The sequence below is a fragment of the Perissodus microlepis genome, chromosome 4 (genome assembly GCF_051167445.1).
Source record: "Perissodus microlepis isolate ML-2025 ecotype Zambia chromosome 4, ASM5116744v1, whole genome shotgun sequence".
NCBI classification, from domain to species: domain Eukaryota; kingdom Metazoa; phylum Chordata; class Actinopteri; order Cichliformes; family Cichlidae; genus Perissodus; species Perissodus microlepis.
In genome coordinates, this window is record NC_140464.1 from 32,600,616 (window position 1) to 32,620,029 (window position 19,414).

Genomic DNA, 19,414 nt, shown 5'->3' on the forward strand with positions numbered 1-19,414 from the left:
AAATGCCCAAGGAGGACCGGTCAAAAGTCTGGCTGTACTTCACAGCAAAAGATGCAAACTCAGCAGCCTGCAACAAGTGCTTTAAGCTGATACTGTCAAAGGAGGTAACACCTCAAATCTGATGAAACACCTGGCGACGCATAGCGTTTTTTTTTTTTTTAAAGCCAAGAAATGCACCGTATTTGATAGCTTGCGGCAAGACCTCACACCGGGTGCGGGTGTGGTGCCTGTTATCGGACCCGGAGTTAGCAACATCCCCCAAGAACCCGAAGAGGAGAGTCCTGGCCCCTAGCCCTGCCAGTGTAGCAGAAATGATGAGGATGATGATGCAGCAGCAGCCGTTCTTCTCTGCTTGAGTAGCTTAATGTTGTCCGTGTGTAATTTACGTTGAGTAGGCTAACCACGTTATTACATTAATGCATGTAAGGTGAACTAGCAAACATCATATCTACATGCAGCTGTCTTCTTGTTTGATGGCAGATGCTCCCTTCACCCTGGCCAAAAAGGCTAAAATGACCAAAGAAAAAGTGGAAAACAGTTAAACATGAGAGGTTTTTGGATAAAGTTTGTGTTTTTTCCATTGATTAAGCACTGCTTCCAGCCAAGAGTGATGCCATATATGCCCCATAGCTGCAGAAAAGGCTAACATTGTTATCTTTTTACAAAAAAAACAGCTGAACATGAGAGGTTTTGGGACAAAGTTTGTGTTCTCCATTCTTTAAGCACCGGTTCGAGCACCGTTTAAGCACCGGCACCGTTTCAAAAGTACCGGTTTGGCACCGGTATCGGATAAAACCTAAACCATACCCATCCCTAGTCATAAGCCCCGCCCTCTGTTCAACAATGGTCAGTGGACATGGATGTCCTCTTTTACTCTCCTTTTAAACCATCTGTCTAAAATGTGGACATTGGCATTCTTGAAAGAGTGACCTTTGACCTTGCAGATGTAGAGCTGTCCAGGTGGCTCTTCAGTGTTGCACCATGTGTGTATTGAGTGGCTGTTTGGTTTCTCCACTACAGAGGCCTGAGGACTACCTGCTGCACTGCACAGCATTAACTATGATGTTAAGCTTGTGTTTGGAAGTTTGTTTGGTTTTTTCCCCCCCTTAGGATTCCCCCGGGGGCGTGGCTTGTCAGGGGGGCGTGGTTGGGTCTGGGGACGTGACTGGGTCTGAAGAGCACTCGGATGTTGTGCTTTGAGAAATTTCCCCTGAATTTTCTGAGAGGCTGAAGAAGCCTCTTGGATGAGAGGTGAAACATCCTTATGAAACTCAAAGAAGTCGAGTCTCTTCATTTCTGAGCTCCTTAGACTGCCATGAACCCGCTGCCTGAGGGCCCCCGCTGCCTGAGGGCCCCCGCTGCCTGAGGGCCCCCGCTGCCTGAGGGCCCCCGCTGCCTGAGGGCCCCCGCTGCCTGAGGGCCCCCGCTGCCTGCCAGCACAGAATATTTGATCGTGTACAAAAGCACCAGCACCTTTGATAAGTGATGGATGGAAGGATGCACAATTACAATGAAACTCTTTTTCACAGCAGCGTATTGAATAAATAAAATAAATTAATTAATCAATACATTGTTATTGTTAAATAAATATCGTCAAATAATCGATCTCAATTTCAGTGAGAATAATCGTGATTATCATTTTTGCCATAATCGAGCAGCCCTATGTGCCTGTGTCCCTGCAGGGTTCTGTGGCGTACGTTCCCCAGCAGGCCTGGATCCAGAATTCCTCTTTAAAAGACAACATAATCTTTGGTCAAGAGAGGAGACAGTCCTGGTATCAGCATGTGGTGGAGGCATGTGCCCTTCAGCCTGACCTTGACATACTTCCTGCAGGAGATGACACTGAGATAGGAGAGAAGGTATGAGCCCATAGTACACGTCTTTGTGTGTAAATCAATGTCGACACAAAACAAGTTGGCCTCGGAGAACGTAAAACAGTTTTCGCTCTGCAGTCCTATGAAAACATCGTTACTGCGTCTTACTTATTAAGAGGTGAGTAAAAGCCAAGTGTTGCTATTTAAATGCAGTTTTCTGCAGTTAACTGAGCATGTGTTGTGTCGGTTTGTAGTATTGTATTAAACCACACCTGAACACCCGAGGCCATCAGTCTTCCCAGGAGCGCACATCCCAGGAACTTGTTATCGTGGTCAGACGGTGCAATGGGAAAAGGAAAACCCAAGAGCTACATGTCAGACTGCAGGCCTCAGTCAGTGTGTTACATGTTAGTGAGATCATGACCGTACGATTAGCAAAGACTCAACAGGTATTTGGAGGAGATGCCCGATAAAGCTTTGACGAGGATGTGACCCCCAGGAATTCACAGGGAACCGGTTTCTTGTTGAGGCGTCTGGTTACTGAGCGAGACCACAGACAGTAGTTTGGACAGACTTGTTGGTGTGTCACTGAGTCTTTTGTTGCTGTTTGATGACACCGGCAGCATTTCTACAATGATGAGCTAGCCTGCTATACTGTCTGCCTCTGACCGTCTGTCTGTCTGCAGGGAGTGAACCTGTCGGGAGGTCAGAAGCAGCGGGTGAGCCTGGCCAGGGCCGTCTACTGTGATCGTGCCGTCTACCTGCTGGATGACCCGCTGTCTGCTGTCGATGCTCACGTAGGGAAACACATCTTTGATCAAGTCATCGGCCCACAGGGACTGCTGAAGGACAAGGTGTGTGATGGAGTCATATACATATACCCAGGATCATGACTGGGATCCTGTGTGTCCCTCACAGCATTGGTACTTTGCTCGTACGGGACTGTGCAAAATTCTTGAGCCACTCGTCTTTTCTTTATATTTTCTAGGAACTTGGAAATGTTTGCAGCACTTTAGTGAAACTGAATGTGAAAGTGTGTAGGACGAGTCTTGTTCTTCTACACAGCGTAAACTCTTTTAGTTCCCAGGACTAACTGTTGGCAGTCCAAAGCTCTTTGGATGTTGGCTTCAGTGAGCAGTAAATCAGCCTGTTCTCACATTTCTTATCCTTACTGTTCTTTTGCTGTGTCAGCCTTAATTCTTTGTTAAAGACACTGCACAGCATCCAGAGATAGGTTCTGGGCTGAAGTCAACCTTCTTGGTCCCACGGTGTTTTTCTGCCAGTCAAACTGGGACATCACGGTGTTTTTCTGCCAGTCAAACTGGGACATCACAGTGTTTTTCTGCTCACTGAGCAGCCTCTGTGTTCATCCCTTGAGTTTATCTGCATTTTAGTCTTGAATGATTCGTAGATCAGTGTTTAAAAAATGTCTCCAGAAAATGTTTGGGAACGTCTACAGCTGTCTGTGAATAACACTGACCTTGTTGTAAAAGCTGACCCAAAGGCGACCATGTGGCTAAATGGGCCTTTCACTCACTCTCCCCCTGTTTCACTCTGCTATCAAAAGGCCCCAAAAAGATTGTGTTAAAAAAACAACTCCTCTGGCTTCTTACAGGTAAAACCTAAGAGACTGTGGTGGTTTCAGGCTTGTGCACAGTGCTGTAGATTGTATGAAACTATCCAAACAACATAAGATGATCCAAATCCAAATGTAAAGTTGTTTTAGTTGTTGAAATTGTCTCTCAGCAGCATAGATGCTTTTAGACCAAGTTTACTAACTCTGTGTAGCCATGTACAGACTCGTGTGCTGGTCACCCACGGCTTGAGCTACCTACCCCAAGCTGACTTGATCCTGGTCATGATGAAGGGCGAGATCTCAGAGGTGGGCTCGTACCAGCACCTCATGGCCACAGAGGGAGCCTTTGCAGAGTTCCTGCGAACTTACGCTGCAGTCGACAAAGCTGATAACAGTGGTGAGGAGTGTGTCGTGCTGCCGTGTAGCGTAGCACCGTGCAGTGTTTTGAGTAGTAGTTCTGTTAAGATGAAGTCTGATCATTATTTTATCATACTGCAGCTGGTCTTCTCAGATCGACTTCATGTTTTAAATTTCCGTCCTCCATTTAGAGCCCGTGCCAAACAGCAGCATCCAACGACTGGAGAACGGCAGCGTGCCCAGTCTTGCTGGGTGAGTGATTTAGGGTCAGGGTCCTGGGGGGCTGGGGTGTCTCACTAACCACATAAGTGTCCTTCTGTTTAAGCAGCAGTCCAGGTGTCTGCACTGCATCCAAACAGTCAACCAAAGCAGACGAGAAGCTGAGCAAGAAGCCCAAGAATCCCGAGGTGGGGAAGCTGACGGAGGCTGACAAGGCCAGCACTGGGCAGGTGTGTGGATCTGCACGTGGTCGCATGTATAAATGCAAACATTTCTGTATAATGTGTCTATGTTCAGTCTGGGATCACAGCAGCTCTCCTGTCCTCCGCAGGTTAAGCTGTCTGTCTTCTGGGCCTATTTTAAGTCCATTGGAGTGCTTCTGTCCTGCATCAGTCTTCTGCTGTTTCTTGCCCATCACCTGCTCTCCCTGTTCTCCAACTACTGGCTGAGTCTGTGGACCGATGACCCTGTGGTTAATGGCACGCAGCCTAACAGACTAATGAGACTGGGGGTGTATGGTGCCTTTGGCCTGTCTCAGGGTGAGCATGACAGGAGGAAAAACTCATGTTTTTGTCTGGTTCAGAAAGTGAGGCAACACTAAGGGTAGCCATTGTTCACATCACGATGAGCAGGAAAAAGCACCTTTGCTTTTTCCTGCTCATCGTTTTTTAAACAAACAGCACGCAAATGTTAGGTGGCCAGTCCAACACAGGCCTGACATGTGTGCTTACTTAATCACATGTCTGTTGGAAGCTAGAGCACCAGAGGACACTCGCACATCTCCATGTAGGTGCCACCGGACAGAGATGGAGGGAGACTGTGATGTGGTGTCAGCTCACAGAGCAGGGTGACCGTGTCCACCACCCGTTGACTAATAATATGCTTAGTTAACCCTGCAGCGCGCCCTTGGTCCTACTCTGTCACAGCTGAGATGGGGTCCAGTAGGGCTGTTCGATATAACGATATATATCTGATGACAATATGAAAACATCTGTCGTTTCATTTTACGCTATCGTTTGTTTCGTGGTGTCGCAAAATAAACTGTTTACAGCAATATGCTTTCATGGTCCTGACGGCCACTGTAGTGGCTGTACTCTCTCTTTATATTTAAAATAACCACACTACAGACGTGTTGTCGTTAGCAACAACGACGGTAAACCCAGCGTGTGGCTATGCCTTCCTCTTGTTTATTTTCCACATAAACCTTTCACAATAAAGCTGAAGAGCCTGTTGAGACTTTTCAAAATAAACGGAAATGATGACAAACAGAAGGACCAGACCAAACAAATCAAGGACCTTATTCCTAATCGAGGGGCCACCTCTGTAGCACGGACATGGTTTGGTTATGAAAAGTCTGACACGGACCAGAAAACTGTACGATGCACATTATGCAGCAAACCGGTCCAACACCTCAGACTCAAACACAGCAAACCTCTTTAACCACCAACACAAGAGTCACCTGACAGAATGCAGAGAAGCAAAAGGAGCCGTCAGGTGCTCCAAATACATCTTAGACTCAAACGTTAAAAAACAGGCTTTTCCCCGCAGCACGCCGTCTAATAAATACAAAGAAAACGGCGGCCGTTACAACTTATGTCTAAAAAATGTATAGCTTCATGCATCGGTCAAAGCACTCGACTCCAGGTGCACGACGCCCAGGTGGAAACACTTCACGCAAGTCGAGCTGCCCGAGATTCACAGAATTTACAGAAAGTGTAACATTTTTGTGATATCGTTGTCAGGACGATAGATGTCTTATATCGGGATATGAGAGTTTGGTCATATAGCTCAGCCCCAGGGTCCAGGCCCCCCTTCTCTAACTCGTTCCCCTCAGTTATAGACTCGTCTTATGTGTCTTGCTGGATGCAGGTGTGCTCTTCACACAGAAATAATAAGTCATGATATTGTGCAAACTCCTGTGCTGTCCTTCAGGTGTGGCTGTCTTTGGATACTCCCTGTCCATGTCTATTGGGGGTGTTCTGGCGTCCCGGTACCTCCACCAGTCCATGCTGTACGATGTCCTGCGCTCACCTATGTCCTTTTTTGAGCGAACCCCCAGTGGTAACCTGGTCAACCGCTTTGCCAAAGAGATGGACACCATTGACACGCTGATCCCCAGCATTATTAAGATGTTCCTGGGCTCCATGTTCAACGTGCTGGGCTCTTGTGTTATCATCCTGATTGCCACACCTCTAGTCAGTATCATCATTCCTTTCCTGGGTCTGCTCTATTTTTTTGTGCAGGTGAGTTTGAAAAGGGAAACTGATTCTGAAGTGTCAGTATATTCCAGTGTTATCCCCACAGTACTGCGCCTCCCTGCACTGTAATTCTGACTATTGTTACGAAATCAGCTTCACCCCGGTTCTTTTTATTCCCCGAGGCAGCCAGAGACGGCACCAGACTCAGTAGTCATTTTCACAAAACCTGTATTCATCTTCAGTTAAGCATGCATCTTCTAGAAGGGGAGACGTGCAAGGCCGGTGTCCCTCTGCAGATCTTCACTCCTGTGTTTGTTACAGTCAGCTTTATAGAAGCGACCCCATCATACCCCACGGTGTGCTGCAAACTCTGTGTCTGTGTGTGTATGCACGAGCACGCGAGTGTGCATGTAGGTGTGTGAGTGTAACAGTCAAAGCACTGTGTGTGTGTCTCTGTACGTGACTTCCTGGGGGTCATAAAAGTAATCTCCTCACCCAAGCTACACCAGATTCCTCTACACAACACACAAAACAGAGTTAACATATTACAAACACTGAGACCCCCACTCTGCATCCACTGGGCCAGTGGCCTCTTGTTGTCTTACATTTACATTTAAGGTGGAGAGTCTCCTGCAAACCTACTTCTAAGTTTATAACGATTATGAGTTTTTATTAAAGGTAAAAGCATCAGCAGCCCCCAACTGTAGCTTCCTGTCTCCTTTTATGACAGCAGACCCCCAGTGTCCATAACTTCCTTTCCCTCTAAACAAGTACACACTCTCAGGCCACAGCTAAGCCAAACTGAAACACAGACCAAGCCTTCCTTATTCCTGTGATCTAAACAAATTTAACACATCACATTCCAATAATTGTTTTCTTGTACTCACACTATATAAGTCACATGTGTCTATCCTTGCTCTGTCCAGAGGTTTTATGTGGCGTCATCTCGCCAGCTGAAGCGTCTGGAGTCGGTCAGTCGTTCCCCAATTTACACCCACTTCAATGAAACCCTGCTGGGCACGTCGGTTATCCGAGCCTTCAGTGAGCAGGAGCGTTTCATCCATGAGAGTGACCAGCGCGTGGACCATAACCAGAAGGCTTACTATCCCAGCATCGTGGCTAACAGGTCAGGGAGGCTGCCGTCACACGCTCTCACTGCACCACCTGCTGCAACAATTTACACCGCCTTTTAGGATGAATGTCCCTAAATTAGGATCTCTCTGAGACTGTTCATTGGAGTATTACTGCAGCAACACGACTACATTATATTCACTTTGGACGTAGAAAAGCTCCATTTACGTTTACGTGCTTTAATTTTCATGTTTCTTTCCAATCTCTGGCTGAAAGGTTAAAAGCAGTGTTGGGAAGGTTTCTTTTAAAATGTAAAATTGTATTTATATAGCACCTTTCAAGATAAAATCACAAAGTGCTTTACAGAGGCAGGAAACAGACATTAAAATCTAAAACAAAACAAAATCAACCAAAAGCAAGTTTAAACAGGTTTTTAAAAGACGTGACTGAGTCCACAGATCTCAACTCCCAGAGTCTGGGAGCCGCTGATACAAACGCTCTGTCACCTTTTGTTTTTCACCTTGTATGCTGGACAACCAGCAAGCCCTGGTCACAAGACCTCAGGGACCTGCTGGGGTGATAAGGAAGAAGAAGATCACTGATGTAAGTTGGAGCTACACCGTGCAGGGCCCTATAAGTCATGATTATGATCTTAAATTGGACCCTGAACTTGACAATGCAGCTGAATCAGCAGGGGAGTGGCATGGGAGTATTTGTGATGCTTTGTCAGAAGCCTGGCAGCAGCATTCTGAACACCCTGCAGTCGTTCCAGGGAGACGTTACTTAAGCAAGTAAACAAGGAATTACAATAGTCTAAGCGAGATGAAACAAAAGCATGAAGAATCATTTCCAATTCGGAACGTGACACAATGGGACTCAGCTTAGCGATATTTCTTAAATGGTAAAAACAAGAGCGAACCAAAGATTTGACGTGTGTCCAGCGTCAGAGCTGGATCAAGTGTAACACCAAGGTTCCTAATGGAGGGTTTAATATAAGAAGCAAGAGGGCCTCGATTTTTAACCACGAGGGGAACAAATTTCTCAGGAGCAAAGACAATGACTTCCGTTTTATCAGCATTTAGTTGAAGGCAATTACCAGCCAGCCGATCTCTAACGGAATCTAAGCAGGACTGCAGGATTTGGAGCTTAGAAACATCAGGTGGCCTAAAAGAGATATATAGCTGAATATCATCTGCATAACAATGACATGAAATATCAGAGAAAGAGCTAAGAAGTTGCAGAAGAGGGAGTAAATACAACAAAAACAATAACGGTCCCAAGACAGAGCCCTGAGGCACCCCATAGGCAAGAGAGCTGACGGAGGATCTGAACTTAGAGGAAGAGAAAGATCGATTTGACAAATAGGATTTAAACCATTCCAATGCGGTACCCGATACACCACCCAGTGGTTTAATCTATCTAACAAAATAAGATGATCAACAGTGTCAAAAGCAGAGGTCAGATCCAGCAACATCAAAACAGTGCACTCTCCAGCATCGTAATTCATCAAAATATCGTTAGACACTCTAAGAAGTGCAGTTTCGGTAGAGTGAGCCTTACGACAGCAGATTGAAGTTTATCAAGAACGTTGTGTTCACCTAGAACAACTGAGTTGCTTGGCCACAACCTTTTCTAAAATCTTGGCAATAAAAGGCAATTTTGAGATGGGTCTGTAACTGGAAAGCACAGAAGGATCAAGTTTAGGTTTTTTTAAAAGTGGGTGAATGACAGCACTTTTACAGTAACCAGGGACCTGACCACAGAGTAGAGATGTATTAATAACTTTAAGAACACTAGGACCAATAGACTCAAAAACATTTTGAAGTAAAGACCCAGATAAAATATCAAGGGGGCAAGAGGATGATCTCATTGAAGTGACCAGCTTCAACAACTCAGGTAAAGACACTGGTGAAAATCTTTCAAATCTGACAGGCTTAAGTAAAATCGGAACAGGCAAATGGTACATGGAGGGAGAGATGTTGCTCCTTACATTGCTAACCTTTCAACAAAGAAGGAAAGAAAATTTTCAGTCTTCATTTGAAGAAATAGGGACAGCAGCAGAAGCCGGAGCAACAATATCCCTGATAGTGTCAAATAGAACCTGAGGGTTACCTCTGCTCCTAGAGACTAGGTTTGAAAAATAAGCAGCCCTTGCATCACGAACTGAAGCGTTAAAGGAAACTAAAAGGTCTTTTAAATGAACGAGATGAACCTGTAAACGAGTCTTTCTCCACAAACGCTCAGCTTTACGACAGACACGCTTTAAACAGCGAATGCTGTCGTTTATCCAGGGCGAGGGCTTTGTAACAGGGGCTAGTCTAGTTTTAGTAGGGCAAATATTATCGATAATAGAAAGACAGTAATTATTAAAAAGACTTGTTAATAAATCAACATCATTAGAAACAGGCAGATCCAAATTAAAAACGTCAGAAAATTTAGCAGCAGCAGAAGAATCTGAGAGGCGCGAGCTAAAAGCACAACGCTCAGGAGGAGGAGGCAAATAAAAAGACAAATTAAATATAATACAATGATGGTCCGAAATAAAAATATCTACTAATACAGTCGATGGTAAAGCCAATAGTAAAAACAAGGTCCAGAGTGTGTCCTTTGGTGTGGGTGGGGCCAGATACATGCTGTGTGAAGTGAAAAGAGTCCATGATGCTAAGAAAACCTCTGGCAAAGAGGTCAGAGTCATCATCAATGTGCATGTTAAAATCGCCAACTATTAGCAATCTGGACAACTTCAAGATGGAAGATGAAAAGTCACTGAATTCCTTTAAAAAATGACCGTTAAGTCCAGGTGGACGATAAACTACAGCACAGTAACACGGATCTTTAGTTCCAATTTTAACCAGCTGTAGTTCAAACGTTGACATTTTTTCAACCAGTGAAACCAGTTTCGATACACCACAGCCAGTCCTCCGCCACGACCAGAAGTCCGCGGCCGACTGACGAAGGGAAGAATAGTCACCATCACGCTGCCAGGTTTCAGTTAAAAATAATAAGTCCCGTTTTTTGGAAAGAATAAATAAAACGTTCTTATTGAACGATCTTGTCATAGATCGGGCATTGAGAAGCGCCATGCTCAACGAAGTCAAACCATTACCGACACTGACCCGTTTTAGGGGACGTAGAAACTGGGGGTTCGATCCGTAACGATCATAGATACCGCTCGCTGCTGCGGCGGCGGGCCAAATAATAGGAGAGTCTGGATGAACACTCCTAAGGAAACACGAGCTCACAAGTCCAGGCTTTGCAAAATCCAGCAGGGACGGGGGAAACAAATTCTCCTCCGAACAGGCGGTCTGAGCACAGGTAACCAGAAATGCTCGACGCCGCTTACCCGCTAATCCTCGTCTGAAGAGGAGTCTAAATCTCACCTGGACACCTGCTCTTTTACCTCTCCTCCTCCGAGATTTGCGTGGACCCAAAAGGGTGCTGTTGGCGACATCTGTCAAAAATCTAGACCCCGGCAACGGAGGAGGGAAGAAGCCATTGTATGAAGGAGCGATATCCAGGCCCACCATAGAGGAGCGAATAGACAGTAGTGTCAGACGATCATAGACTAGGGCAGGCAATACATCAGAGACAAAGAAGGAGAGCAGGACAGTCAGAAACAGCAGCATAACAGAGCGAGGGAAACTGCAGCCAGCAGCGGCAAGGCCGAACACAGGCGCCATCACACCGGAAGCAGGAAACCAGAGAACGTATGTATTCCATTACAGATTACATGCCCCAAAATGGATTTTTTTTAACATATTCCGTTACATTACTCAATGAGAGTAACATATTCTGAATACTTTGATTACTTAATATATTATCATGCTTTTTACTACATGAATGTACTATTGCTGTGTGATTAACCGAATACAGTTACTCATATTTTGTATTTTAAATACGTAACGGCAGTACATGTATTCCGTTACTCTCGACACTGGTTAAAAGTCATTAAGCTCCACAAGGGAACTACTGTATTTTTCATACATAAGCTGCACGGGATTATAAGGCACATTAAGCAAACAAAGCAGTCAGATAAGTCAAACTTAACTCATTCTTCTTGCTTCCTCCACGTCTGTACCATTGATTCATTGATGCTGTATTCTATCACAGCGGCTCTATTCCCATGTTGTTGCAGTATATTAATGACTAACCTCGTATTGTGGATGGATTATCTCAGTTGTTCTCCTGACTGACGTTTGGTCCGTTTACAGCATCCTGCCATGCGATTACATTTGTCTCTAACCATCAGGAACCTTCACGTTAACTTTTATCGAGGGGAAAAGTGTTAGCGTTCATCCTCCAGCTTCACTGTGTTTATGCTAACATAGCTGTGTCGCTAGCGATCACGTAGCACATCATTAAATACCAGCTAGACCAACTTCAGTAACCCTACAAACGTCACTGCTGTTTAGTTTCCTGTCTTCATTTATGTTGGAAGTGACAGCAGAGCTGTACGTTTGAATTCTTTCAGAAATCTCTCAGTCAGAACATGCTATATCATGTTTATGTGGAAGCTAGCGAGCTAACTTCCTGCTAACTTCTAACTCTGTTAAATGTAATAAATTCTGTTTTCATGGATGCCTGGATGTTAAACTTAATTGTCACACCTGGTAAAGCAGCAACGCTGATGATTTTATTAAAGATGAAAGAATTTAGTCAGTTTTTAACTCTCAGTGATGCCGCAGTGTTCATTTGACTTTGGGACCTGAACTGGACGGAGTTTAGGACCCAGATTGCTCCTTGAGCACAACCAGAATTCATACATAAGGCGCGCTGTCAATTTTTGAGAAAATTAAAGGATTTTAAGTGCGCCTTATATTGTACAATAATCTGCTTTCCTGAATCTGTGTTTCTGCAGGTGGCTGGCGATTCGCCTGGAGTTTGTGGGAAACTGCATTGTGTCATTTGCTGCTTTGTTTGCTGTCGTTGCCAGACAGAGCCTCAGCCCAGGCATCATGGGACTGTCCATCTCCTACGCCCTCCAGGTAAACATGGACAATCTCCTTAACCTGTGCACTTATTTCATACTTTAAAGAAAAAGAGTGCCAAGGAGCTTACAAGCAGCTTAGCCTTCCTACTAATTTAACTCTGTTTATTCCCTAGTTTAAGCCATTTTATTGATGTTTAGCAGTCAGATTTAGTACACAAGTTCACTGAAAAACATTTATTCTTTTGTATTGTTCTGAGGTTTTTAAGAATAGATTCATCACTGTTTCATGGAAACGGTGTCCCACAGTCCTGATGTTACTTTCACAGTAAGTGACTGAGTGGGTACATTTATGAGCCCATTATGGTTTATACAGGAATACTTTTTACGAGCTCTGTTTATGGTTACCATACTTTTGTTTTTTTTAATCTATGGTAAATATTCTGAAACAGTCTTATGTCAGTAATGGAATGCACCCCACTTTTAAGTTCAGTTTAAAACGACTTTATTTATTTAAAGGAGAACTTTGTTATGTAATTTGTTCCATTTGATGTCCTTTCATTTCAGTTATATTATTTATGAGGGGAAATTCAAACAGCCCTCTGCCTAGAAGAAGGAAAAGGTTTTGTGCTTTGTTATGTTTGTTCTTAATTTGCCAAAACTCTGATCCTGTTCATCGGGACGTTTTCATCATCAGGTGACTCCTTCAGTCTCAGCTGACTGCAGGTTTCCAACATCAGCCCACCGAACAATGGGCTGTGAGGTCATTAATGTGCAGACTGTCATATTGGGTAATGAGTAGCATTCACAGAGTTTGCAGTCACAGCAGTGTGAGACGGTGATAGATGTACCCTTGGGCCCCCTCCTCGATTCAGAAAATCGTTGGAAACCTGCAGTCAGCTGAGACTGAAGGAGTCACCTGATGATGATGGTAAATGGCCTGTATTTGTATAGCGCTTTTCTAGTCCCTAAGGACCCCAAAGCGCTTTACACATCCAGTCATCCACCGATTCACACACACATTCACACACTGGTGATGGCAGCTACATTGTAGCCACAGCCACCCTGGGGCGCACTGACAGAGGCGAGGCTGCCGGACACTGGCGCCACCGGGCCCTCTGACCATGATGATGATGATGATGATGATGATGATGGGTTTCTCCCACTGAAAACGTCCAGATGAAGAGAACCAACCTTTTGGGATCCCCTGTCTAGAGGACTGAGCGTGCATTAATCTGGTTTTGTCTTGCCCCGTGTGCAGCTAACTACCTCACTTACCTGGCTGGTTAGGATGTCTTCTGATGTGGAAACCAACATCGTGGCTGTGGAGAAAGTGAAAGAATACAGCGACACAGAGAAAGAGGTACACAGAAACAAGCCTTTAAAGGCAGTAAGACAGTGTAGATATCCTGGCAGCCATATGTGGGGTGTTTGGAAAAAGGTTTCGCCTCATGCGTGTCTAAATCACCTTCTTTAAACATGTGTGTTTGGACCCCCAGGCAGAGTGGAAACACGAGCCCTCCACCCTTTCCCCAGGCTGGCCTACTAATGGCTGCATAGAGATGAGAAACTTTGGCCTGCGCTACCGCCAAGATTTGGATCTGGCCATCCGCAACATTACCATCTCCATTAACGGAGGAGAAAAGGTGGAATTTCACATGGCTTCAGTGAAGGCATCAGCCCAGTGACAGTGTGTGTGCTTGTGGCTGTTCTGAGCTGTTTGTTCCATCAGGTGGGGATCGTGGGACGCACGGGTGCAGGGAAGTCTTCCCTAACGCTGGGGCTCTTCCGCATCATCGAGGCAGCCGAGGGCCAAATATTCATTGATGGAGTGGACATTGCCAAGCTTGGCCTCCATGAGCTTCGTTCCAGAATCACCATCATACCACAGGTACGTTCTGGAAGGATCAAAACTGTTACACTGATTAATCTGCAGCCTGTGCATTACAGCAGCCAGGGGAGCTACAGGAGAGTTGTACAGCTAACCCATCCTCAGAGTCGCTGCCCCAGTAATGTTAAGCTGAGCAAACACTGCGATTTTTTTCAGTCGCGTTATTCAGCTTCTGCTCAAACTGCACGATTGAATCGCAGGGGCTAGAAGTTGGTAGGTCACGATGCTCTGATGAGACCTGAGTGCTCACACCGTGCGTCCATAACATGAAGGTTATAACACAAAATCTGTCCCTGTCTGTCTTTTACACACACACACACCAACTTTGCTAAATTGCTGATGAAAACATTGGCCAGGCAGCTGCCATTGAACAGCAACGTCCATCCAACTCTTTTCACGGTTGTTGTAGTCGTGATAATTTTGTGAGGCCACATTGGCAAGCTCATCTGAGCCTCTTCAAAGTCGCTTGCGTGTGACACAAGCGATGCCTCCATCGCTTGTGTCACACGCTACACTGCCGTGCTGCCCCGCCTTTTCACTTTGATTTCTGTGTTTGCGCGTGCGCAGTGTGAGAGGCTGCGGTGACGCCCTCACGAAGGGCAACAGGATTTCAAACAGGTTTGATTTTCTTACGACCAAACGATTGATGATCGGGCTGGTCGTGAGGTGTTAATCGCTTCTCGTTACCCCGTGTATACTACACGATGCACGACACACGATGAAGGCGAAACTCGGGCCGTTCCCCAGAACGGTCGCACGACTGAAAAATCGTCTCAAAATGGGGAAAAAATCCCACAGTGTCTGCCCAGCATAAGACACTCTTCTCTTCCACAGGACCCGGTGCTGTTTTCAGGCTCCTTGAGGATGAACTTGGATCCTTTTGACTCCTACACTGACGAGGAAGTATGGCGGGCTTTGGAATTCTCCCATCTTAAGACCTTTGTGTCCAGCCTGCCCAACAAGCTTAACCACGACTGCAGTGAAGGAGGAGAGAACCTGAGGTATAACTGCTTTATACGTCCAAGCAACCACAAATTAGAAACTGAATTAGAAATTAGATACAAAGTATCCCAGTTTCACAGCTTCTTTGAAAAACACGTTAGTGTGCACACTCGTCAAGCACGATTAGCAACACCTGCATTTCTTGCAGTTGTGCAGTACACTAGTTATGGGGCAACAGTGCATATACCAGTCGTTGGATAAAGAGCTGGAGTAGGGCTTTCTGCCTTTGAAACGGTCTGCTTTTCCTTCAGTGTGGGTCAGCGGCAGCTGCTGTGCCTAGCCAGAGCTTTGCTGAGGAAGACCAGGATCCTTGTTCTCGATGAGGCCACGGCAGCTGTAGACATGGAGACGGACAACCTGATCCAGTCCACCATCCGCTCTCAGTTTGAGGACTGCACTGTCCTCACCATCGCTCATCGCCTCAACACCATCATGGACTACACCAGGTACTGTACACTAAAGAGACACTGGTACGGCCCCCACCCCAAAAGTGGAATATCTGTATTAATGCCTATATTTGTATGTGTCTCCCAGTTCTGTTTGTTCTCTGTTGGCACGACCATTTCAGTCTCTTACAGTTGTTAGGCCATACTGAAAGCTCTTTAAGGTTGAGACAGTTTCTGGTTTCCATGGTTACTACAGTAACAGTCAGAATGGTTAGTAACAGAGTTTTGACGTTTAGTTATATTTATAATTGTGTTTGATAAGGTTAATTTTAATAACCTGCTGTAAATCACCCTAATTCCATGCAACAAACAAAAAGCATTGAAATATGCTAACACCTGCAGAAACATCCCATGATGCAATGGTGTCAGCCAGAAACAAAGCAGAGAGCCAGTCTCAGTGATGGATTCAAACAACGTTTCTGCCTTTCTTTGTAAACTTACATCCACTGTGATTACACTGAAAAACTCCATCTCCCACAATGCATTAGAGCTGGTTCCCATCAAAAAATAGCCCCTTTATGCCCGGCTACAGAGATTTGATTGGACGGCAGCGAGGCTCATTCATCCTGCATCATGTGTATGTCTCGCCCTGCAGTTTGTGATTGGTGGGATTGACGTAAATGCAGTGATGTCACTGTGATTCTATTGGCTCGAAGGATTTAAAAACGAGGCTCAATCCTGCGGTTTAAGCTGAAACGACTGCCCTGTGTTTAAAGTCAAATATTTTTGCTGTGTCATTTCTGTTGACACCAAACCCATTCTTGGTTTTATGTGGAATGAATTCAGGGTCATGTGACCCTCTGTATCAGCCTATAGGCTTCCTTGGTTTGGTTCTCTCTGACTAACAGATGTTTATGTGCAGGGGTTGGATTCACTCAGGTGTGTGTCGCCTGTTGTTGCCTGTAATGGAATCCGTCCTCATGTTTGTCATTGCACCTACTAAGCTGTGCAGACTGCGTTACATATGTCCATTAAGGTTTTGTTAAAGTAGTCTCTAATATTTGGCAGGAAAAGACCTCCTTTGCCTTTAGCTGGTAGCACGGTCTTAAGTTCTAGGTCTTTAACCCTGTGTGTAAACAGGAAGTCCATCTGTCACGCTCTTCAGAGACGTTCCCTGGAGGCTCTGTTGGTATCGTTTGAAATAAATACAAGAATCCTTGCAGAAAGTTCATTTTCCTATTTGAGCCGTACCTAGAAAGGGGAGCGTCTTCCATCTTGTCTGAGCGGATCGTAGTTTAAGTGTGTAAGTCATCGATTGAGAGCCCAGCTGCCTCTAAGGTGATTCAATTCATGTTGTTTGGGGACATAATTAAATGTTATTCATCTTTAATATCTGTCCAGATTGCCGTATTTGAGAGCTGTTTTATTTATTTTCTGGTCCTCCTTATCTGCTGACTCAACAGCTTTATGTAAATAGCAAAGAGTAATAATCATAATCTTATTCTAGCTGTTGGTTTGTAGCATAGAGCTTTGATAGTTCTGATTAAACTGTGCTGAAGTGTAAAATCCACTACCACTTCACACAGAGTACCAGCTGACCCAGTCAAAGGCCCTGCTGCCTCCAGATGTTGTTGTTTCTTGGTCTAATGAAAGCAGTTTGAAGTGTTTGCAAGTCTTCTGGCTAAAACTGTATTAAACACTTGATGAGGGGGACGAGCTGTGTTTACATTTCATTTCTTCTGAAAAACCTTCTGATTTTATAAATGTCTCTTTGTTCATTTTGTAAGATGAAGTTCAGTAGATTTATTTCCTGTTTCATCATCATGTTGTTTAGGAAACCGTTTCCTCTGGACCTCATCCATGTATGTCCACTTCATTTGGGTCTTTACCTCTAAGATGAGACGGTTTTTAGCTCTGTGCTTTGTTTTCCAGATTCTTTCCTTTTGTTTGAGGCATTTCATTTCTCTTTCCTTTGTTTCTTCTGCAGTGTCATTGTGATCTTAGCACTGTGCTACAGCCGCCTCACTGACGCTTCACCGCTCTGTGTACCAGAGAGTATCAGTGTTCAGCGGACGTCTGGTTGGTTCATTCAAATGTCCAGTAGGAAGCCACATCGTCTTTGCTAAACATAAAGAAAAATAGTCTATTGTTGAGTATGAACTGGAAAAAGTAAATATTCTTTAACTGTGGTGCAGACAAGATCCTCTTCCTGACTCGGGGTTCTCCATAACCCCACCCACACCACTGCCACCACGCTGTAAACGATCATCATCTTCAGCTACTCTCGTCACTGCTCCTCGCTTCATACTTGGCGCTATCGTTTCATGTCATCCTAAGACTGCACAGCTCCAAACCCAGTGTCGCCTTACTAGACGTGTGCGACAAAGTAACCACTTCCCAATGAGTCATTATAGTGAGGAGCATTTGGAAAGCTCCAGGTGCAACAACACGGCGTCACATCAAACATTTGGAGATACAACATATTAGTTTGTCGTTATTCTGTGAAGAACGATGCCTTTAGGCATAAATAGCAACTGGTGGTGGTCAGAGGGCCCGGTGGCGCCAGTGTCCGGCAGCCTCGCCTCTGTCAGTGCGCCCCAGGGCAGCTGTGGCTACAATGTAGCTGCCATCACCAGTGTGTGAATGTGTGTGTGAATGGGTGGATGACTGAATGTAGTTTAAAGCGCTTTGGGGTCCTTTGGGACTGAGTAAAGCGCTATACAAATGCAGGCCATTTACCATTTTTACCATAATGTGGTGTTGCACTTCAAGGCTAACATCAGCTGTAGTATTTCTGCTTGCAAACAGTTTCCTGAGTGTTCTCTGTGCTTCCAGGGTTTTGGTGTTGGAGAACGGAAAGATGGCAGAATTTGACTCGCCCTCCAATCTCATCAGTCAGAGAGGCGCCTTTTACAAGATGGCCAAGGATTCTGGACTCGTCTGAAGCCGGGGAGTGTCACTATGTCGGGCCTCCTGTCTCCTGCTGCAGAGAGCTGATGTTTCCAATGAAAGGGACACAGTCCTACGTGCCAATGACCTTCTTCTTTGCTTTGAAACCAGCAGCAGTTTTCATTGCACAAGGAGGCTGGGCCTACTTATATAAAGAGAATATCACCACCAGCAGTGTGGGGTTTGTTTGTGTTGCCCTGACAAAGTTCATACCACATATCAAGATAACCACGTGAATATTAAAGCCCCCACATTTTTATGATGGGATAAAGAAGCCCGATCTGTGGGTCTGCTTCTTTTATCCACACTGTCCACTGTTAAACTCAACAATATGCTTTCATCATCATTATTACAGTAGTAAACACGAGTCATTCATACAAGCAGTAATTCTGGAGCTGAGCACAGCTTGATTGTACCTGTGCGTGCATGCACACTACAAGAGGAAATGAGTTTAAATGTAAGGAATCAGGAATGTTCCAGTTGGAGAGATTTCCAGTTTAACCTATGTAACAGGGAAGGATGTGGGACATGATGCGACCAAGCTGATTGGTCAGAGTTATACATCAATCACAAAGAAAATCCAGACGCACAGCTGCTGTGCTGATGTCACTGGACTGTTACTTCTCATTCAGCACTGACTATTTATTGTCTTTCAGTTACAGCTTTACATCGTGCTTTTGCTGAATGTGTTGGAGGCTTTATTCATGTAAGAAATGGTTCTAGAGCTTATTTTATTTTGATTATTAAAACAAAGACTGTTGCTCTGTCTTTGGTATGCAGCCAAATCTGTCCTGCACTTTGCTTGCACTCTGTTTTCAGCGGTACGTCGCCTCTGATGGAGTCATCAGAAACAGGTCAACTATGGGCAAACTGTTTGAATCTACATGTTGTGTATCTTTGGAAATGTATATACCTGCCTTACACAAATAAAGTTAGACAATGGCAACAAATGTGTTAAATAGTGTATCTGTGACAGCAGTTTTCATGTTGCTTATGTTAAATGGCTTTGTGTGGTTGTTTGATG

At 44.9% G+C, this 19,414-nt stretch overlaps 1 protein-coding gene across 2 annotated transcripts in view; it reads left to right on the forward strand.

Annotated features, from left to right (window-relative positions):
- abcc1 (ATP binding cassette subfamily C member 1 (ABCC1 blood group)) overlaps positions 1 to 19,340 on the forward strand; it is a 33,491-nt gene extending 14,151 nt beyond the window's left edge. For both annotated transcript variants that reach the window (XM_084927153.1, XM_084927154.1), the window contains 15 exons: positions 1,683 to 1,859; positions 2,501 to 2,668; positions 3,613 to 3,787; positions 3,939 to 3,999; positions 4,076 to 4,196; positions 4,298 to 4,505; positions 5,899 to 6,209; positions 7,091 to 7,290; positions 12,094 to 12,220; positions 13,424 to 13,525; positions 13,662 to 13,808; positions 13,895 to 14,053; positions 14,888 to 15,054; positions 15,307 to 15,501; positions 18,277 to 19,340. In XM_084927153.1, the coding sequence (XP_084783279.1) occupies positions 1,683 to 1,859; positions 2,501 to 2,668; positions 3,613 to 3,787; positions 3,939 to 3,999; positions 4,076 to 4,196; positions 4,298 to 4,505; positions 5,899 to 6,209; positions 7,091 to 7,290; positions 12,094 to 12,220; positions 13,424 to 13,525; positions 13,662 to 13,808; positions 13,895 to 14,053; positions 14,888 to 15,054; positions 15,307 to 15,501; positions 18,277 to 18,385 (2,427 nt within the window). In that variant the 3' untranslated portion in view covers positions 18,386 to 19,340. The remainder of the gene's footprint in view (positions 1 to 1,682; positions 1,860 to 2,500; positions 2,669 to 3,612; positions 3,788 to 3,938; positions 4,000 to 4,075; positions 4,197 to 4,297; positions 4,506 to 5,898; positions 6,210 to 7,090; positions 7,291 to 12,093; positions 12,221 to 13,423; positions 13,526 to 13,661; positions 13,809 to 13,894; positions 14,054 to 14,887; positions 15,055 to 15,306; positions 15,502 to 18,276) is intronic.
- Positions 19,341 to 19,414: the final 74 nt, after the last annotated feature.